Genomic DNA, 19,386 nt, shown 5'->3' on the forward strand with positions numbered 1-19,386 from the left:
ACAGACAGCACCTGGAATTCACAACTTTTATACATATTATGTAATCAAAGGAGGAGGAAGGAGAAAGAGAAGGGAAGGAACTACTGATCCCAGCTGCATGGATGGTACTGCCCGTAGTTGAAACCGGTGGCAGTGGGGGTCGGCTGGGTGGCTTGCTGAGGTAGTCCACGCAATTGCTATAAACACTGTGTCTGGATTGCACAGTGGTTAACGTAACTGCTTAGTAAGCAGGAGGTCCTGGGCTCAAATCCCGATCCAGTACACATTTTCACTCATTGCAGTTGATTCTGCATAAAGTTCTGAAGCAGCTGATATCAGTATTTTTCTTTTCTTTCTCCCCGCTCCACCTTCAGTTACATAATAATAATGAATTTTCTAGTAGGAACTCTCGATTCACAAAGCCAGATACGTAATCTGTATGCTTTTGTTTTGGTTCCCAGTTCGGATTCGTCATTTCTTATATCATCATTTGCATCCTCAAATATTTAATTCAGGCACTCAGGCAACAATACGCATACTTGCCAAGAAACATTGTTCCATATTTATACCATTATCTGAAAACTCACATTTCATTTACACAACTTTTTTGTTGTGTATCAGAAATAAGTTCATGACAGCTCCATCAGGTGCTTGAAGCCAAAAAAATGGCAAAATTTACAAATCATTGGTATCTAGGCCACAAAGTTTTAGTTGGGGAAAAAAATTGAACTTGTGTCTTTGAACATTGTGAACGTTTGGTGTCCCAACTTCTGCTTAGCACATGTAACGTATGCATAAACACAAAACATTTTGGAAACATGTATGGTGTTTGCAACATACTTCTCACTTTTTGCAAGGGTTACTGAGAATGGAAAATTCAATAGTTTGTTGGTATTGATTTGTTTCTGTTCAAATCCAGCTATAGTTAGCAAACAGAACTGTTAATGGTATACGAATTTTATGTAAGTCCAGGATGCCACAAATTTGTGTGCTGGTAGAACTTTATGAAAATAAACGGTGATAAATTTATACCTAACTTATACTATACTTAGTAAATCTAACTGATAAGAAATAACATTATGTGTTGTAGGCAACAGAAAAGTCATGTTAAAAATTCTCTGTGCATACATCAATTCTCTCTATGGATCACAGCTTTTGACAGTATCTACAGTTGTCTTTATCAGGAAAGCATCTGACTGTCATGGGCTGAAAGGGTTTGGTTCGTAAACACATAAGCTCTTGATATTGTTTGCTTCATAAAATCATGAATAATACACTCCTGGAAATGGAAAAAAGAACACATTGACACCGGTGTGTCAGACCCACCATACTTGCTCCGGACACTGCGAGAGGGCTGTACAAGCAATGATCACACGCACGGCACAGCGGACACACCAGGAACTGCGGTGTTGGCCGTCGAATGGCGCTAGCTGCGCAGCATTTGTGCACCGCCGCTGTCAGTGTCAGCCAGTTTGCCGTGGCATACGGAGCTCCATCGCAGTCTTTAACACTGGTAGCATGCCGCGACAGCGTGGACGTGAACCGTATGTGCAGTTGACGGACTTTGAGCGAGGGCGTATAGTGGGCATGCGGGAGGCCGGGTGGACGTACCGCCGAATTGCTCAACACGTGGGGCTTGAGGTCTCCACAGTACATCGATGTTGTCGCCAGTGGTCGGCGGAAGGTGCACGTGCCCGTCGACCTGGGACCGGACCGCAGCGACGCACGGATGCACGCCAAGACCGTAGGATCCTACGCAGTGCCGTAGGGGACCGCACCGCCACTTCCCAGCAAATTAGGGACACTGTTGCTCCTGGGGTATCGGCGAGGACCATTCGCAACCGTCTCCATGAAGCTGGGCTAAGGTCCCGCACACCGTTAGGCCGTCTTCCGCTCACGCCCCAAGATCGTGCAGCCCGCCTCCAGTGGTGTCGCGACAGGCGTGAATGGAGGGACGAATGGAGGTGTGTCGTCTTCAGCGATGAGAGTCGCTTCTGCCTTGGTGCCAATGATGGTCGTATGCGTGTTTGGGGCCGTGCAGGTGAGCGCCACAATCAGGACTGCATACGACCGAGGCACACAGGGCCAACACCCGGCATCATGGTGTGGGGAGCGATCTCCTACACTGGCCGTACACCACTGGTGATCGTCGAGGGGACACTGAATAGTGCACGGTACATCCAAACCGTCATCGAACCCATCGTTCTACCATTCCTAGACCGGCAAGGGAACTTGCTGTTCCAACAGGACAATGCACGTCCGCATGTATCCCGTGCCACCCAACGTGCTCTAGAAGGTGTAAGTCAACTACCCTGGCCAGTAGGATCTCCGGATCTGTCCCCCATTGAGCATGTTTGGGACTGGATGAAGCGTCGTCTCACGTGGTCTGCACGTCCAGCACGAACGCTGGTCCAACTGAGGCGCCAGGTGGAAATGGCATGGCAAGCCGTTCCACAGGACTACATCCAGCATCTCTACGATCGTCTCCATGGGGGAATAGCAGCCTGCATTGCTGCGAAAGGTGGATATACACTGTACTAGTGCCGACATTGTGCATGCTCTGTTGCCTGTGTCTATGTGCCTGTGGTTCTGTCAGTGTGATCATGTGATGTATCTGACCCCAAGAGTGTGTCAATAAAGTTTCCCCTTCCTGGGACAATGAATTCACGGTGTTCTTATTTCAATTTCCAGGAGTGTATGTATTCTTTTAATACCATTCTTTTAAGATAATTTTAACTTGCTTCAGTTAACATGATTTGTTTTTACATGAACAATTTCATACTAGTAACTTGAGTGGGTACTGTACTACAACCAAACAAACATAACACATTATTGACATTGTAATCTTGAGTATTCATTGACGGCTCTTGTAGTCTAGTATTCCGAGGTTCTCCTTTGCACTCCATGCCCATTCCGTTCAACTGTTCTTCCAAGTCCATTGTTGTCTCTGACAGAATTACAGTGTCATCAGCAGACCTCAAGGTTTTTATTTCTTGTCTGTGGATTTTAATTCCTACTCCAAATTTTTCTTTTGTTTCCTTCACTGCTTGTTCAATGTACAGGTTGGATAACACTGGGGACAGGCTACAGCCCTGCCTCACTCTCTTCTCAATCATTGCTTCCCTTTCGAGCTCCTTGACTCTTGTAACTGCTCCCAGTATTTTACCCGTGCTACCTTCAGAATTTGAAAGAGAGTATTCCAGTCAACATTGTCAAAAACTTTCTGTAAGTCTACAAATGCTATAAATGTAGGTTTGTCTTTCCTTAATGTAGCTTCTGTACCCTCCCAGTGCTGTGTCTTTCTACCATGATTTATAATAAGAAAAGTGCTCCTATACAAGCCCTTGCTATCAAGTGCGCACTTTGATGCATTACTGAGTGTGTAGCCTATATCTCTATGAGAGTCATTCACATTCATTCTAATTTCCACAGCCTCTTTTAATGACTTGGGTCATCCTGATAATGTGTAGTGTGGGCTAGAATCTGTGAGTGCTTAAATGACATCTTGTGTTTGTTCACAAGGCTATGTTTGGCAACTGATGTTTGTAGATGTCGGTATTTTATTTGCCATCGGTGTACAATAAAGTGCTGTAAAACAGTTTGACTGAACTACCACAAATCACTACTGCCAAGTCATATGCAACAATACAAATGTCTGATACTCTACATTTTTGACTACCCTTTTCTTTTTGATTTCCTTAGAAGGCTGAAAGTTTTAATCCAATGTATGCTTAAGATCATTAAACTGCACTCTGTGTTGCTCGTTGCTCCACACAGTGGAATAATCATCGTATGCTGATATTTTGTGGATTGAATGGTTATGATCTTATGTTTCCCAGAGAGAGCTGACTTCATTTCATGTGGCAGGTAGCCATTTTCTCAGAGGTTAGATAGTTTATTATGGTTTCGGCTTAGTGTGTTACGGTTCAGCTCATCTCTGTGAGCAGATGATGGAAACTGTGCCCATTTAGATATTACTCTGTGTAGATTGCTTTAGGATACATTAGTGGCCAAGCCCACCATCTAAATTACATTCAACTAAAATATCTTAAGAAGGGTAGCTTTACCATCATCCTCCGTTTCTGCAGTAAACTTTACGTTGAGATATATGTTGGTCATCTGATCAGTGATTGCTGCAATTTTTTGTTGCAGTGAGGCAAAATCAAAAAATTATCTCAAATTTAAAGGTAAAACATTCTTCAAGATCCCCCTGAAAATTTTTCCACAGCTGGTGCTATGAGCATAACTCTGTCTGCTTCTGTCCTTATTTGTTTGATGATAATGTCAACAAACATATAGAGTTCATAAAACTGTGTTCACAGCAACCAACAAAAGGTGCCATTAATTGCATTAAATATTTGGTATGTCTGTCTGTTGAAGAGTTCATAGGCAAACAGTGGGTCTTATTGGTGCACCTTCTTTGCTATTGTAGGAAGGTGACCACAGGGCTTGTTGTCACGAGTTCTCCACATCATCATTTAGAAATGCCTGATTTCTGTAGTAATATTCCTGTCTTTCTACTCAGAGACAGGATTGCATTTCAGAGCAGCAGCTCATCAAGTGCACAAAAAAATATACTTTTGCTGAATGCAACCTTGTGCTCAAGCACAAGATGTTTGACCAGACATAGATTCTTGTACAGAATCTACACTTCAAACTACTAGGACTCAAACCACCAAATAGGCTGTGGAAATTAAAATATGTGTCAACAACTTTCATAAAGCACATGCAGTGCTTCATGAAAGTGGGCACTTGATGCTGCGAGACAGCCTAGAACTATGTCGTATATTATAGGTCACAATTGAAAAAAAGGTGCTGTACACAGTTTTCCATCATTTCCACCAATGTAACCTCTAGTTGCAGTAGACACTACTACACCATACACATCTGTGTGATTCCATTACTTTTTTTAAGGTTAGTTAGTTTTCTGACAAAGGCTACTCTATGCTGAAAACTCGGTTTGGATACAGAATTAACCTGGTAATTACAGTGAGAAAATTTAGTAGAACAGATTTGCCACAAAAGTTGTATGATTATATAGGTGAGAAATAACTACTTTTCAGTACTTACATTAGTTGAATTGTAAGCATTATAAGTTTGACTTTGCCTGTTATTGTGTAATGGAATGGTGTTCTGTTGTTTAACAAATACTGAATAAATCTTTGCCATGAGACTTTAATTTTCAGGTGACATATACTAGGAGTTTCGTCAGTCATACAAATTAAAAGAGAAATCCACACAAATATAAAAAAAAGGGGTGTGAAGTGAAACTGTTTTTAGATCTGCATTCTACCTGAGAGGATTTCTTTATTTTTTCACATAGTCTCCAGGTGCTTCCTGTCATGATGTGGCTGCACTGTAATAGCAGGCCAACTGCCTTGTGACTATGGAGTTACAGACTATAGCTTTATGCGCATTGTCTTCTCCTCCTCCTCCTTCTTCCTGCAACATTTCTTCTTATGCAGGTCACTCACAGAACCTCTTCCAAGCTTCTCTTTCCTCCCATAGTCTTATCATTCAGTCTCTCCTCTCACTGCAGTCCACTTCGGTTCACTTCATCCTTCACCTGGTCTCTCCATCTTGTTCATGGTCTTCCAATTTGCCTTCATACAGATTTTGTCCATTTCCTATATATGGCCAAACCATTTAAACCATTTCTCTCCATAGATTCACTTAGGGGGTTAATCTGAAGGGTATTTTGTGTTCATTCCTTATCCTGTCCGTTCTTATGTTGCCCTGGATGCCTTGAAGAAAATGCATCTGTGTTGCTTGTATTCTGCTCAGATCTTCTTTGTCTAGGTGAGACTTTCTGATCCATAGGTGAAAATGGGAGATAATGTGACTTTTATATGTTGATTTTTGGTTGGTAGGTATTTTCCAATTTCTAATTCTGTCTCATATGCAATAAGAAAATTTTGGATAGTTTTCAGTTCTCTCCAAAATTTGCCAGCCTAGGCGCTACATTCTGGAACCACATGACTACTACCGTCGCAGGTTTGAATCCTGCCTCGGGCATGGATGTGTGTGATGTCCTTAGGTTAGTTAGGTTTAAGTAGTTCTAAGTTCTAGGGGATTGATGACCTCAGAAGTTAAGTCCCATAGAGCTCAGAGCCATTTGAACCATTTCTCCAAAATTTCAGCCTTGGTGTTTCTTTTCTTGGTTAATTTATTCCTTAGATGCCTGTCCTTCATTTTTTCATTATTCCTGCTGTTTCTCAATACCTCACTTTTTGTTAATTAGTTAATCTCTGCTAGGTATTTAGTTGTTCTTCCAACTTCTGTTCATTTTTTTCCCAAATCATCACTTCATTTGCATATGTTACAATTTTCAGATAATCTACTCTACTGAGCTTTCCTTATGATTGTCTATGACTATATTAATTAACACTGGCAAGAGCACACTTCCTTGCCAAAGCCCTCCATCTGTTCTAAACCATTCTGATCTTTTTGTATTATAACACAATTCAGGCATTTGTTGTACATGTTTCTGATTCTCAGTTACAATCTTTTGACAGTTCCAGAGTATTCAGACTTTGCCATAACTCTACGCTTCTAACCGTGTCATAATCCTTTTTGATATCTATGACTGCAACTATGATATCTTTCCTAAATTTCCATTTATTTTCTACAAACTGTCTGGCTGCAAAAATGGCACCTATAGTTGGTATTCCTGGTTGAAATCTATGTTGCTCTTATATTAAAATTCAGTGGGGGACCTGTTCATATCTGAAGAATGAAATAAATGTAACTGAGGTGATCAGAAATTTCTCACTACAGCACTGACCTAATTGCTTTCAAGTTGGTGTGTTTCGATAATAAATTTATAAAATGTACTAAGTCCTATGTGAAGTACATTTTGAGTTTTCACTGTTTGGAAGTTTCCTATAATGTTAACATTTTAGGCTTTGTTTTATGATACTTTTTAATCAATTATTTTGATCTTAGGTTGACGGTGATGCATCATGGTCATTGTGGAGGGTTGGAACAAAACTGCCTGGAAGCATTGTGAGGGATGAAACACCAATTGCTGAGGAAATACTATTTTATGTACAGCATCCTTTCCATGAGCTCAGAATGATGGCAATAACATTCATACCAACCCTTTTTGGGTGTTTTGAAGAACAAAAAATTGAAAAACTACAGTGGCAGAGTAACATGTTTGAATCTTTGTGCAAGATTATCATGGAAGCTTTTGTTGTTGAGGTATGATTGTTCATTCAATTGCCCTGTTCTCATGAAGATTACAGCATACTTTTAACATGTTAATTATTTCAACTTTAATATTTGAAGGTCAACAGACACTTTTCGAATTTCCAGCATTACATGAAGAGAGTGAAACTCGCTATTCCTGTTCTTCACAGTCACATTATTTAGGCGGAATGTATTCCTACTTGTTCTTACTTCTTTCTGCAAATGCGAAAATAAAACAGATAGAATGCATGCACATCTCACACATTTTTCTCCATGTTTGAATCTCAATTATGAGAATATATTTACTGTATAGAGAAATGTTCTTCATAATTAAATAAGGCTACAGTGTAAGCAGTTCCTTCCACTTACGTATCACATCCCACACTGAGAAATAAACTTGTCTTACAAATGGATTTTCCTGTTGAAATGTTTAAAATTTTAGTATGGATGAATAATACATAGGGAAACATACACACTGGTACAGCAGCATGGCTTTAAACAGTATCCACTGTTCATGTCAGTTTATTGCACACATTTTTACATATAAAAATAATTTTTAACAAAAGTTGATTGATCTCTGTTACCTACATAACTACAGTTGCCTGAGATTGCAGTCATGTGAGTGTGTGTTGTGTGTGCGTGTGTGTGTTGTGTGTGTGTGTGTGTGTGTGTGTGTGTGTGTGTGTGTGTGTGTGGTTTTTTTTTTTTTTTACGAAGGCCTTACTGACCGAAAGCTTTATTTGTGACAGTCTTTTTGTTGTGCCTATCTGCGACTCAGCATCTCCGTTATATGGTGATTGGCAACTTTACTTTTCATAATGTTGTTACCTAAGTAACGTTTTTGGTCATTCAGTTCTTAAGAATGAAATCTGTAGGACCAGAGCATTATGATTGATTGGGTTTTTAAACAGCCATTGAAGTCATCCAAATTATGTTTACCCCGTTTTTTCTGCACCTAGTTGTCGAACTGGCGCATAGCCATAGTTTTGCAGTGGCCATTCATCTGGTTTGGAAGTTTGTTTATGATCATATCTGTGCAGGATGCTGTACTAGTGTTGTGATGATGATAGGTGACTATTTCCACAGATGACTTTGTCTCAGATTGGGTAGTAAATGTCACTGACAGGGCTGGATTAGGAACTGATGAGCAGAAGTCATTGACAAGTCTTGTATCTGGGTTTTCCACATAGACATGACCCAAGAGACAGGGATTTAGGAGCTGGGGTGACATAATTTGTCAGGTAGGAATATCAATATTCATTTGCTTACTCATCATTTGGATTTACAGCTCCTTGTGTTTACCGTGTTTACAGTTAATATTGTAGGATGTGAGGTCCTCCAGTTATGCGAAACACCGTTTTTTCCCAAGTATCGCCGGCCGTAGTGGCTGTGCGGTTCTAGGCGCTTCAGTCTGGAACGGCGCGACCGTTACGGTCGCAGGTTCGAATCCTGCCTCGGGCAGGGATGTATGTGATGTCCATAGGTTAGTTAGGTTTAAGTAGTTCTAAGTTCTAGGGGACTGATGACCTCAGATGTTAAGTCCCATAGTGCTCAGAGCCATTTGAACCATTTTCCCCAAGTATCCAAACATGTTTCAGCACCACTGTGTCATCATTAGTGGGTTTCCATTTTATTTAATCTGTACTAAATGATTACAAAATTATGTGGATACTAAAAAGGGTGTTTTGCATAACTGGCGGACCTCACATCCTACAATTCATTTGCTTATTGGCAGAGTAGCACTTTGGTTTCTTGCTTCAGGGCATGTTGGGATGTAGTCACAGCTGTGACTAAGAGTTAAAGGAGTGTTGAGTGTATGGGTAAGTCACAAAAGACTTCCTGCATTTTGGAAAGTTTCTTAGTTTATTTGGTGGTTTCATGTTGTTGTGACTCGCCGATCTTTCAAAGTGCTGCCACGCAGTTATGCGCGTCCTCTACATGCGGCGCTGTCTGCCAGCCATGCAGCAGCAGCGCCACCGAAGCGGCCAGCCAGCCACCGGCCGCTAGACTCGGACTCAGTTATGATTTGACTGTTAAAGTGTACACGTCTTACTCTGTTTACTTGATCTGTGACTTTCATGTATTGCGTCTTCCTTGAAATATATTTGTTCAACTTGAAGTTATTACAATTGGCGACGAGGTAGTGATTTTTCTTTTCCATCGTTGACCCACATGTTTCCATGGCTACTTTAGAGCAACTATTGCAAGGTCTCATAGAACAGCAAACGCTTCTCACAAATGCGATTCTTGATTTCGTCACGGCATCAAATGCAGGGTGTCTCTCGTCGTTGTCTCTACCTCCTTTTCCTCCTTACGACAAAATGGCGGAAGACTGGTCTAATTATGAAAAATGTCTTCGACAGCACTTCTTGGCATTTCATGTCGCGGACGAACAAACATGTAAGTCTCTATTCCTTTCATGGATTTCACCTCAAATGTATCGGTTGTTGTCGCAGTTGGCTCCTTTGAAAGATCCTGCGTCTTTGTCCTTTGCTGAAATGTGCTTACTTCTGTCCTTCTATTTTCAAAAGCAAACGCATGTGGTAGCCTCTCGTGTTGCCTTTTATTGTTGTCAAAAACAACCGAATCAATCCGATCGCACTTGGGCTGCTGAACTTCACGGCCTCAGTAGAAAGTGTCAGTTTGTTACTGAAGTTCACAAAGAATCCTACGCCGATTCCATGGTACGGGATGCTATTGTCCGATCAGCACCCGACAAAGATGTTAGGCAATGTGCCCTTCAGTTGGCAAATCCGACTCTAGATGAAGTCCTATCCATCACTCAGTCTTTTGAAATTTCTTGCGCCGCTGGAGCACAAATAGAGACATGGGGCAACGTCGGGAAAATACAACCTCTGTGCGATGTTGACGAAGCGTGTGGCGTGTCCCCGTTAGCCGACATGGCCGCATTACACTCCCATGCGCAGACTCAGTCTAACTGTAAACAAACCTCTAAGAAACTGCAGCAAAACCCACGGCAATTTCCTTCATGTCCGCGGTGTTTTACGAAACATTCACGAGAAGATTGTCCACAACGGTGGGCCGTGTGTCACAAAAAAAAGGGGGGGGGGGGGGTGTCATGTGTGATCCGTTTGCAAATCCGACTGCATACATGATGTTCATGAACATGACGCTGATTCTGATTCTGTGTTGTCTGTCAATTGTACTTCTTCCCTTTCAGGGAAGTTATTCCTCACTGTCCAAATACTTGGTCGAGATGTTCGCATGCAGGTGGATACTGGTTCTGCTGCCACTATCATCAATTCTCAGGCATATCTTCAGGTGGGTTCTCCAATCATGTCACCTGTCACTAGGCAATTACAAACTTACGATAAACAGAAGATTTCTCTCTTGGGACAGTTTGATGCTGAGGTATCTTACAAATCTATCATTTGCACTGTTCCCATATTTGTAGTCGACCATAGTAACGCAGAGAATCTTTTTGGTTTCAATGCCTTTCGCATTTTTGGGTTCTCCATAGATGACTTTGTCAATATCGTCTCTGATGCTGTTCCTTATGGTCAGTCGGATTCCTTGTCGACGATATTTTCATCCCTTTTTTCTTCTGGGTTAGGCCGTGCAAACGACTTTGAAACTAATATCATGCTGAAACCCACTGCTCGGCGTAAGTTTTTTCGGGCTCGGCCCATTCCTGTGGCCCTTCCTGATCAGGTCAAACGGGAGCTGGATCGTCTCACTGCTTCAGGGGTCTTGCTTCTTGTCACTTCCAGTGAGTGGTCCTCTCCTGTTGTTGTCGTTGCTAAGCCAAATGGTGATATTCATCTCTGTGGCGATTTCAAAGCCACTGTAAATGCTCAATGCCTTATCGACACTTACCCTATGCCTCGACCTGATGAATTGTTTACTAAACTTGCTGGAGGCCAGTATTTTTCTATACTTGACCTGTCAGAAGCTTATCATCAACTTCCTCTCAACGCTGCTTCCCAGCAGTTTCTGGTCCTTAACACGCCTTTCGGCCTCTATCAATACCAACAACTGCCATTTGGGGTTGCCACCGCCCCTGCTCTCTTTCAGCGATTCTTGGAACAATTATTGCTCACTGCCCTGGGTGTATAAATTACCAGGACAACATTGTTATCACTGGCTCCACCACTGATGAACATCTTCAAAATCTCTGCACACTTTTTCATGTCTTACAGACTGCTGGTCTTAAGTGTAATCTTCAGAAATCAAAATTTTGTCAGACATCTATCATGTACTTGTGGTTTCAAATCTCTCGGGATGGTATTCGTCTGCTTCAGCAAACTGTCACTGCGATCGATGCCCTTCCTCGCACTACATTTGTTAAGGAACTGCAGGCCTTCTTGGGGAAAATAGCATACTATCACAAGTTTTTACCGTCTGCTGCTTCGGTGTCTAAGCCGTTGCAGCGCCTGTTGCATAAAAACGTGCCTTTTCACTGGTCTGGGTCATGCAATGCGACTTTCCAGACATTGAACACTATGCTGAAACAGGCCCCGTACCTGGCTACTTATCGACCTGGCCAACATCTTGTTCTTGCCACGGACGCCTCTCAATACGGGGTCGGTGCAGTCCTTGCGCACCGTTTTTCTGACGGTTCTGAACAAGCACCCATTGGTTATGCCTCCAAAACGCTCACGGGTGCCCAACAAAAGTATTCTCAAATTGAAAAAGAAGCTTTGGCCATTATTTATGCTCTTTATAAGTTTGGTGTTTTTCTCTATGGATCCAAATTTCAGTTTTTAATGGATCACAAGCAATTGTTTCCTTGTATCATCCATCATCACTTCCCGACGAGACTGCACACCGCCTCCAGCGTTGGGCTCTTTACTTGTCTTGTTTCAATTATGAGATTCATTTCCGGCCGACGGCTCAACATGCGAATGCTGATGTACTGTCTCGCCTTCCCACGGGTCCTGATCTGGCATTCGATAGGGATGAACTTTTGTGTTTCCACCTGGATGTTGCCGAGCAACGGGTTGTGGACGGGTTCCCCATCACTGGGGACCGTCTGGCAGCTGCTACGGGTTCTGACCCTACCCTCTCCCGGGTTTTACGCTGTATTCACAAGGGTTGGCCAGATCGTCCGTCCGCTAAGACTTCTGATCCGTTGTGGAACTACTATGCTTTGCGTTAGTGCCTCACAGCTAGGGATGGTGTTATCCTCCTTCGCCGCGTGTTGTGGTACTTGCGTCTTTGCGTGCTTCGGTCTTGCGCCTCCTTCACCAATGGCACTGGGGTGTCTCTTGCACGAAATCTCTGGCGCGCTGTCATGTGTACTGGACCGACATCGACTCTGTAATCGCACACATGGTCGCTGCGTGCAGCCCATGTGCGTCACAGGCAGCCGCCCTGAAGTCATCTTTGTCATTGTGGCCTTTGCCTGAGAAGCCCTGGGAGCGTAATCATGCTGACTTCGCAGGACCTTTTTTAGGTACTTATTGGCTTCTCGTTATTGACGCCTACTCTAACTTTCCTTTCATTGTCTGTTGCACGTCTCCTACCACCGTGGTAACCACCAATACTGTAGCTCGCATTTTCTCTGTGGAAGGCCTTCCCTCTACTCTTGTTACTGATAATGGTGCACAATTTGCCTCTTCCGATTTTGTGGATTTTTGTGCCCGTCACGGCGTCATGCATGTCATGGCCCCTCCGTTCCATCCACAGTCAAACGGTGAGGCTGAACGACTTGTCTGCACATTTAAGGCTCAGATGAGGAAACTCCTGACTTCTTCTGCTGTTGATGCGCTTATCCAATTTCTGGCTTCTTACCATTTCATCCCCATGGGCGACCACAGCCCGGCTGAGCTCTTACATGGCCGACAGCCCCGCACGCTACTTCATCGTCTGTGGCCTTCCAACTCACGGCTGCGGGTGCCTTCGCTTGACCGGTTCACCACTGACGATCTTGTATGGGTATGGGGATATGGCAGGCGGCCAAAATGGAGTCCTGGCCGCATCTTACGACACCGTGGCCAATGCCTGTATGAAATCCAGACGGACACGGGTGTTGCAGTGCGTCATTCGGACGTTAGCAATCTACAGGCCAGCTCCATCAAGCCTGTGCAAGAACTTCGAAGGGGGAAAAAGTGTTGTGACTCGCCGATCTTTCAAAGTGCCGCTGCGCAGTTACGCGCGTCCTCTGCATGCGGCGCTGTCTGCCAGCCATGCAGTAGCAGCGCCACCTAAGTGGCCAGCCAGCCAGCGGCCGCTAGACTTGGACTCAGTTATGATTTGACTGTTAAAGCGTGCACATGTCTTACTGTGTTTACTTGATCTGTGACTTTCATGTATTGCGTCTTCCTTTAAGTATATTTGTTCAACTTGAAGGTATTACACATGTTCCATGGATCATTTTGCACAATAAATCATAATGATGTGGAATTAGTTCTTTTAGATTCAGATCGCAAATTAATTTATCAGTATGGCTACATGCTGACATTTGTAAGGTGTGTTTATACACACACTGAGATGTGAGCTAGTAATTCCTACCCACTACCTTTTACACATTACAATAATAGAAATTATTCCTTGGATTAGAAGGAGTTGTCAAGAAGAAACTTTTGCAGTTTGTTTCAAAATTTTACTACGCTTTCTGTCAGAGATTTTATGTCAGTGGGTAAGTAACCAAAAAGTTTTGTTATAGCATTGTGCATCACTTTTTGTGCTAAAGAAAACCTTAATGTGGAGTAGTGAATGGCATTTTTCCTTCTGTTGCTGTAATTACATTCATCATTGTTCATTTTGAGCTGTAGTGGATTATTGACAACAAACTTCATGAGAAATTAAATATAGTGTGAAGCAGTAGTCAGAATGTCCAACCCCTCATTAGATGTCTACAAGGTTAATTGTAAGTGAGGACCACATATTATTCTTACAGCATGTTTTTCAGCAATGAAGACTGTCCTTAAAGATGAGGTACCCCAGAATATTGTTCTATATGACACTACTGAATGACAATATATCAACTTACTGATTTGTGTCTCCACAAGATATGGAATGATTCTAAGTGCAAATGTAGCTGAACTAAGTTGTTTTAGGAGTTCCAAAATGTGCTTTTTACAGTTAAAAGTTTCACCAATATGGAAACCTGAGAATTTTAAAGTTTCCACCCTATTTATTATTTCCTCACCATGTGAGACACTTATCACTGGTGTAGCAGCCTTAGATATGCAGAAGTGGATATGTATGGTCTTTTTAAAATTGAAGGGGAAACCATTTGCAGAAAATCGGTCAGTGATACTTTTAAGACCATTGTTTACCATTTCTTCTGTTTTTGTATGTATACTCGGAATGATTGCAACACTAGTGTCATCTGCAAAAGGTACTAATTCTGCTTGTTGTGTATGAGACGGGAGACGATTTACATATATGAGGAACAATAGTGGGTGTAAAATTGAGCCTCAGGGAACCATCACATGTGATATCTTCCTATTCAGAATTACATCCATGGATTCTATTGCTTGAATTACTAAATATGGCTTTCTGCATTCTTTTGGTTGGATACGACAGTATGCACTGATTGGATGTACAATGAATCCCATAAAACTTCAATTCATCAAGGAGAATACTGCGATTCACATAGTCAAATGCCTTAGATAGAGCACAGAAAATACTAATCAGTGCTATTTTATTATCTAACATTTCTAAAATTTGGTGAGTGAATGTGTAAATGGCATTCTCAGCATAGCCACTCTTCTGCAATCCAAACTGTAACTTTCCGACGATATTATTGTTGTTAAGATGAAATATTATTCAAGAATACATCACCTTCTTAAAAATTTATGGAAAATGATGTCAGGTACTTATTGACCTCTCTTATCAACTTCCTTAAGTAACAATATTATGAAAAGGGAAGGTGCTGAGTTGCAGATAGGCACAACAAACAGACTGTCACAAAAGAAGCTTTTGGTCATTAAGGCCTTCGTCAACAATAGATAATATGCACGTGCGCGCGCACACACACACACACACACACACACACACACACACACACACACACACACACACACACACTCTCTCTCTCTCTCTCTCTCTCTCTCTCTCTCTCTCTCTCTCTCTCTCTCTCAAACACAACTCTCACATACAGTCTCGGGCAACTGAAACCCCACTGTGAGCAGCAGCACCATTGCATGATAGAAGTGGCAACTGGGTGGGGGTAAGGAGGATGGTGGGGTGGGGTGGGGGAGGGATAGTATGGTGGGGGTGGCAGACGGTCAGGTGCTGCAGGTTAGACGGTGGGCAAGGGAAACTTGGGGGGGGGGGGGGGGGGAGTAGTGGAAAAGGAGAGAAGTAAAAAGACTGGGTGTGATGGTGGAATGATGGCTGTGTAGTGCTGGAATGGGAACAGCAAAGGTGCTGGATGGATGAGGACAGTGACCAACCCCTATTAGCTACTGTCCTACATTCCATCCTGGATTTTCCATTGTTTAACTTTCTTAAGTAGGTGTTTGACAGTGACATACTTCAGTCTGTCTTGAAAAGTGCGCTGAGTTAGTAATGTGTTACACATCTCTAACAACATTAGGCTTATTATATGGGAAGAAATCTTTAGTACTCTATTGGAAACGCCATGAAAACCAGATGAGCTTTTATTTTGGAGAGAATGCATAATTTTCTAAAGTTCAGAAGGAGAAGTTGGTGATACATTCATATGATTGAATTTTATAAGAGTTGCTTTTTCAACATACTGCTAAGATTTTTCCCATGAACTTTTTTGTCCCTATACTTTCTACTGTATTTAAGAAAAAATAATATATTTTTGCTACATGTGACTCATAATTTGTAGCCTTTCCATTCAGTTGAATAGTGATGTCATCCTGTTCCATGGCTGGTTGTCCTGTCTCTCGTTTCACTACATTCCATAAAGCCTTAATTCTGTTGTAGGAATTACTGATTTCAGACATTATGTGCATGTTCCTTGAGCTTTTAATAACCTTTCTTAGTAATTTTGAGTGGTTTTTGTAGTGTGCAACTATTGCACGAGCTCTTCATGTTCTTGCCAGCATACATTTCCCTTATCATTTCACAAGATACTTTAATCCCTGTAATGATCCACATTTTTCCTACTTGGCTGTTTAAAGATAACCTGATTAAATGAATCGAGAAGTTACTTGTTGAGTCCAGCTGTATGAGTCTGTGTGAGGTGGGGGGATTTAGGATTTTGGATGCAAGAAAGGAGTCCTCTGGATTGCCCATGAACAAGTTTTCAAAGGATTTCTCCATTCATCTTGGCAGGGCTGTTGATTTATAGATAACTTTCATTACTGGGCGAAGCAGTGGACTTGAAGTCATTTGGGCAACAATGTTCAACTGCAGCATAACCTTGACATTGAGTATGTTGATGTACAATGAAGTAGCATCAGCCCCCAGTGGCAAAGTGACCAAGTAGGTGGACCAAGAGGGTTGTTTATTAAGTAGGAGGAGGCCTTTGGGCAGTACATTCATGTTGTTTGGCCTATAGTGGTAGAGATTTTTTCAGTGTGTTTGCAGTACCCTGATACACTGGCATGTCTTGGGTGGTTGGGCTAATGGAATTTTGTAAGCACGTAAAAAATGAGAAACAACCGAATGTTGGATTGAGGAGGATGTCATGTTTAGGAGAGAGAGTAATGGAACTACCCAGAGATTGGAGAATTGGTGATAAGTCAGATGGGACTTCTCTAGTGAATTCACTGCGGCAGGTTTCGTGTGTGGGTATGTTTGACATCAGGCTGAGGCCCAACTATAGGTAATTATTGCTGTTTACAACAAAAGTATCGTCAGGAAAGTTGATCAACTTACAACCATAACTGTAATTTTGAGGTTCTTGTTTGGACGGAATCTGTTGAAAGACGGTGAGCCAAGGTTGGAAGCTACAAACTCTCGCAAGATTGTTAAATGATGAACACTGAAATTGGTAGATGATCACAGTTGAATGGACATATAAACAAAGTTGAAATATTAACCAATTTTATTGTTGAGTTGGTTATGCAGTTGTAAAGAAGAGCTGCCATTGTAGTGTCCTTGTGAAGGAAAGTAGAAATTTCAAAAGCCCTTAATAACTGAACTTGAATGAGCAGCTAACTGTAAGGCCTTTGGAATGGACTGAAATTTCTGTAGTGCAGGCTATTTTGAGGATAGGTTGGAGGCTTACTATTCTGTATTGATTCTCAATTCTGTTTGGTTGTGGAAGAGCCTAAAGATGTGAGGGGAGAATCTGTTTGCTTTGCAAAAGCAAATGTTCCAGTCAAATCTCCTCCATCATCACTTTCTTTAAAACAGTCAATTTGATGTGTACCTAGTCCTCACAGGGAGATGTCAAACCTACCAGTTACATACATTCTCCTGGAATAGCACATAATGTTTCTTTTAGACTCAGTTTGTTTGCTAATATCTTCTGGGTACCACAGTCACCTGTAACTTAATCTCGTGCAGCTGGTCCTGCTTTTCTGTCCCAGCTAATCATTTTTTTCACCATGCTTAGGTCCTCTTTCCTGTTAATTTCATGAATTAGGTGGAAAAAGAGCTCATTTCTCTCCACAAACAAAGTGAAGCATTCATTACCAGATTTCCATCACTTCAACCATATGTTGTCATATTAACCATTAATACAGTGTGAGCAACAGATTGCTTCTTTCTTGTCCATGTACTATGAGTAAGTCAGTTACCATACATTTTATGTAACATTCATTGCTAATTCAGGCTCTTCGGTCATTCCTTGGTGGGCCACTGTTAGATCTTTCATCAGTGGCTGCACAGAATAATATGTCCACAACAGCAAGTGGCACCTTCCATTCACCACTCATGCCCATAGAAGGTGCAACTCCTGTGTACATTCTTGACTCTGCTTGAATAGAAGTGAGAAGTGTAATGGCAGTGTTTTGCTCCTCCTCTAGTTCGATTAACTTAAAAAATAGTTTTTCTCTCTTCATTCATGTGAATATCTTCCATTTCTAGAAGAGCCTAAGAGTGTACCATGGCATTTACTAATGGAATGTTATGTTTCACTGCAAATTTCAAAGCACTAAAGCTTCAGCTTCAGACATGTATCATTATAACCATTAAAATTTTTACATCTAGTCATGTGCAAACAAAAAGAATTTTGCCAAAATATAGGTGTGATTTTTGCCAAAAATAGATACGAATTTTGGCAAAAAAGGGTAACCTTTCCAAAAATAGGTGCTACAGTTTTAAGTCCCTAGTGGCAATGTAATTTTAATAATATTTATATGATGGAATATGTTGTGGTCATGGTGAAAAGTGGTATTCCAAGGCTTTTTAGTATATTATGCAGTTATTTATTTTGATATAGTGTGTGTTATGCAAATAAACAGGACCTAAAATCAGTAACCATGACTGTAGGTCAACAAACCATATCAAAAGTAATTAATATTATTGATAACGGCTTGGCTGTTGCAGCACATCCAACATTGTGATTGCAATTTACAACTAATACAAGCATTTTAAAAGTATTTATGGTAAAAAGCAAATCTACTTTCTGACATTCCCATCACCAGAACTTGCGGTTTCACCCTCAGTAAAAGTTCTTAATCTGTCTGCATTGAAGCTTTGAGCAATGGATGGACAGATCAATAAGAAGCTAAAGATTGTAGCTCGGCATACTAATTTATGTTCTTTTCTAGAACATGTGAACTTGTGCAGGCCCAGCTCATCCTTATAATACATTAATTGCAAGTTTTATTTGACTACTAAGCTACAATATTCAGCGTCTTGATTGTTTATGTGTATATTCGTGGCTCAGTTCCTTGACCATGTTATGAATTTCTAAGTGAGCAAATAATTTCAGTATTTTTTACAATATATTTGACATATACTGTTGGAAGGTATTGGAGAATAACAGAACTGTCCCAGACAGAATATAGTGTTGATTGAGATGTCGCCACTTAAGTCAGTAAAAAAAATCTATCATATTTAAGAGAAAGTGGTAGACAATAGGGACAAAACTATGAAACAGTTTGTTACAGTGTGAAGAGAGAGATGATAAAAGCAAGCCTCTGGTACACAAGTGGTGGAAACTTACGGTTTTACATCTAGGAACACAGAATTGTAGCCCAACTTGGTGCATCAATGACAGGATGTTGGGTGAGGGATCTCTTGACCATTCACACCACAAGAACTACAGAATTTTTGAGTAAAAAATGGCATGAGCCCAATTCAGCAACATGGAAATTAAGGTACTATTCTCTAGGTGCATTTGAACAAGAAGTCCCTGAACTATCAATAAATAAGAAA

General features: G+C 41.5%; 1 protein-coding gene across 1 annotated transcript in view; it reads left to right on the top strand.

Annotated features, from left to right (window-relative positions):
* Positions 1-19,386, top strand: part of LOC126161971 (serine-protein kinase ATM) — a 481,619-nt gene that overhangs the window by 200,088 nt on the left and 262,145 nt on the right. Inside the window, exon 20 of the mRNA XM_049918161.1 lies at positions 6,925-7,182. Coding sequence (XP_049774118.1) covers positions 6,925-7,182 — 258 coding nt within the window. The remainder of the gene's footprint in view (positions 1-6,924; positions 7,183-19,386) is intronic.

Source organism: Schistocerca cancellata, chromosome 2 (genome assembly GCF_023864275.1).
Source record: "Schistocerca cancellata isolate TAMUIC-IGC-003103 chromosome 2, iqSchCanc2.1, whole genome shotgun sequence".
NCBI lineage: Eukaryota > Metazoa > Arthropoda > Insecta > Orthoptera > Acrididae > Schistocerca > Schistocerca cancellata.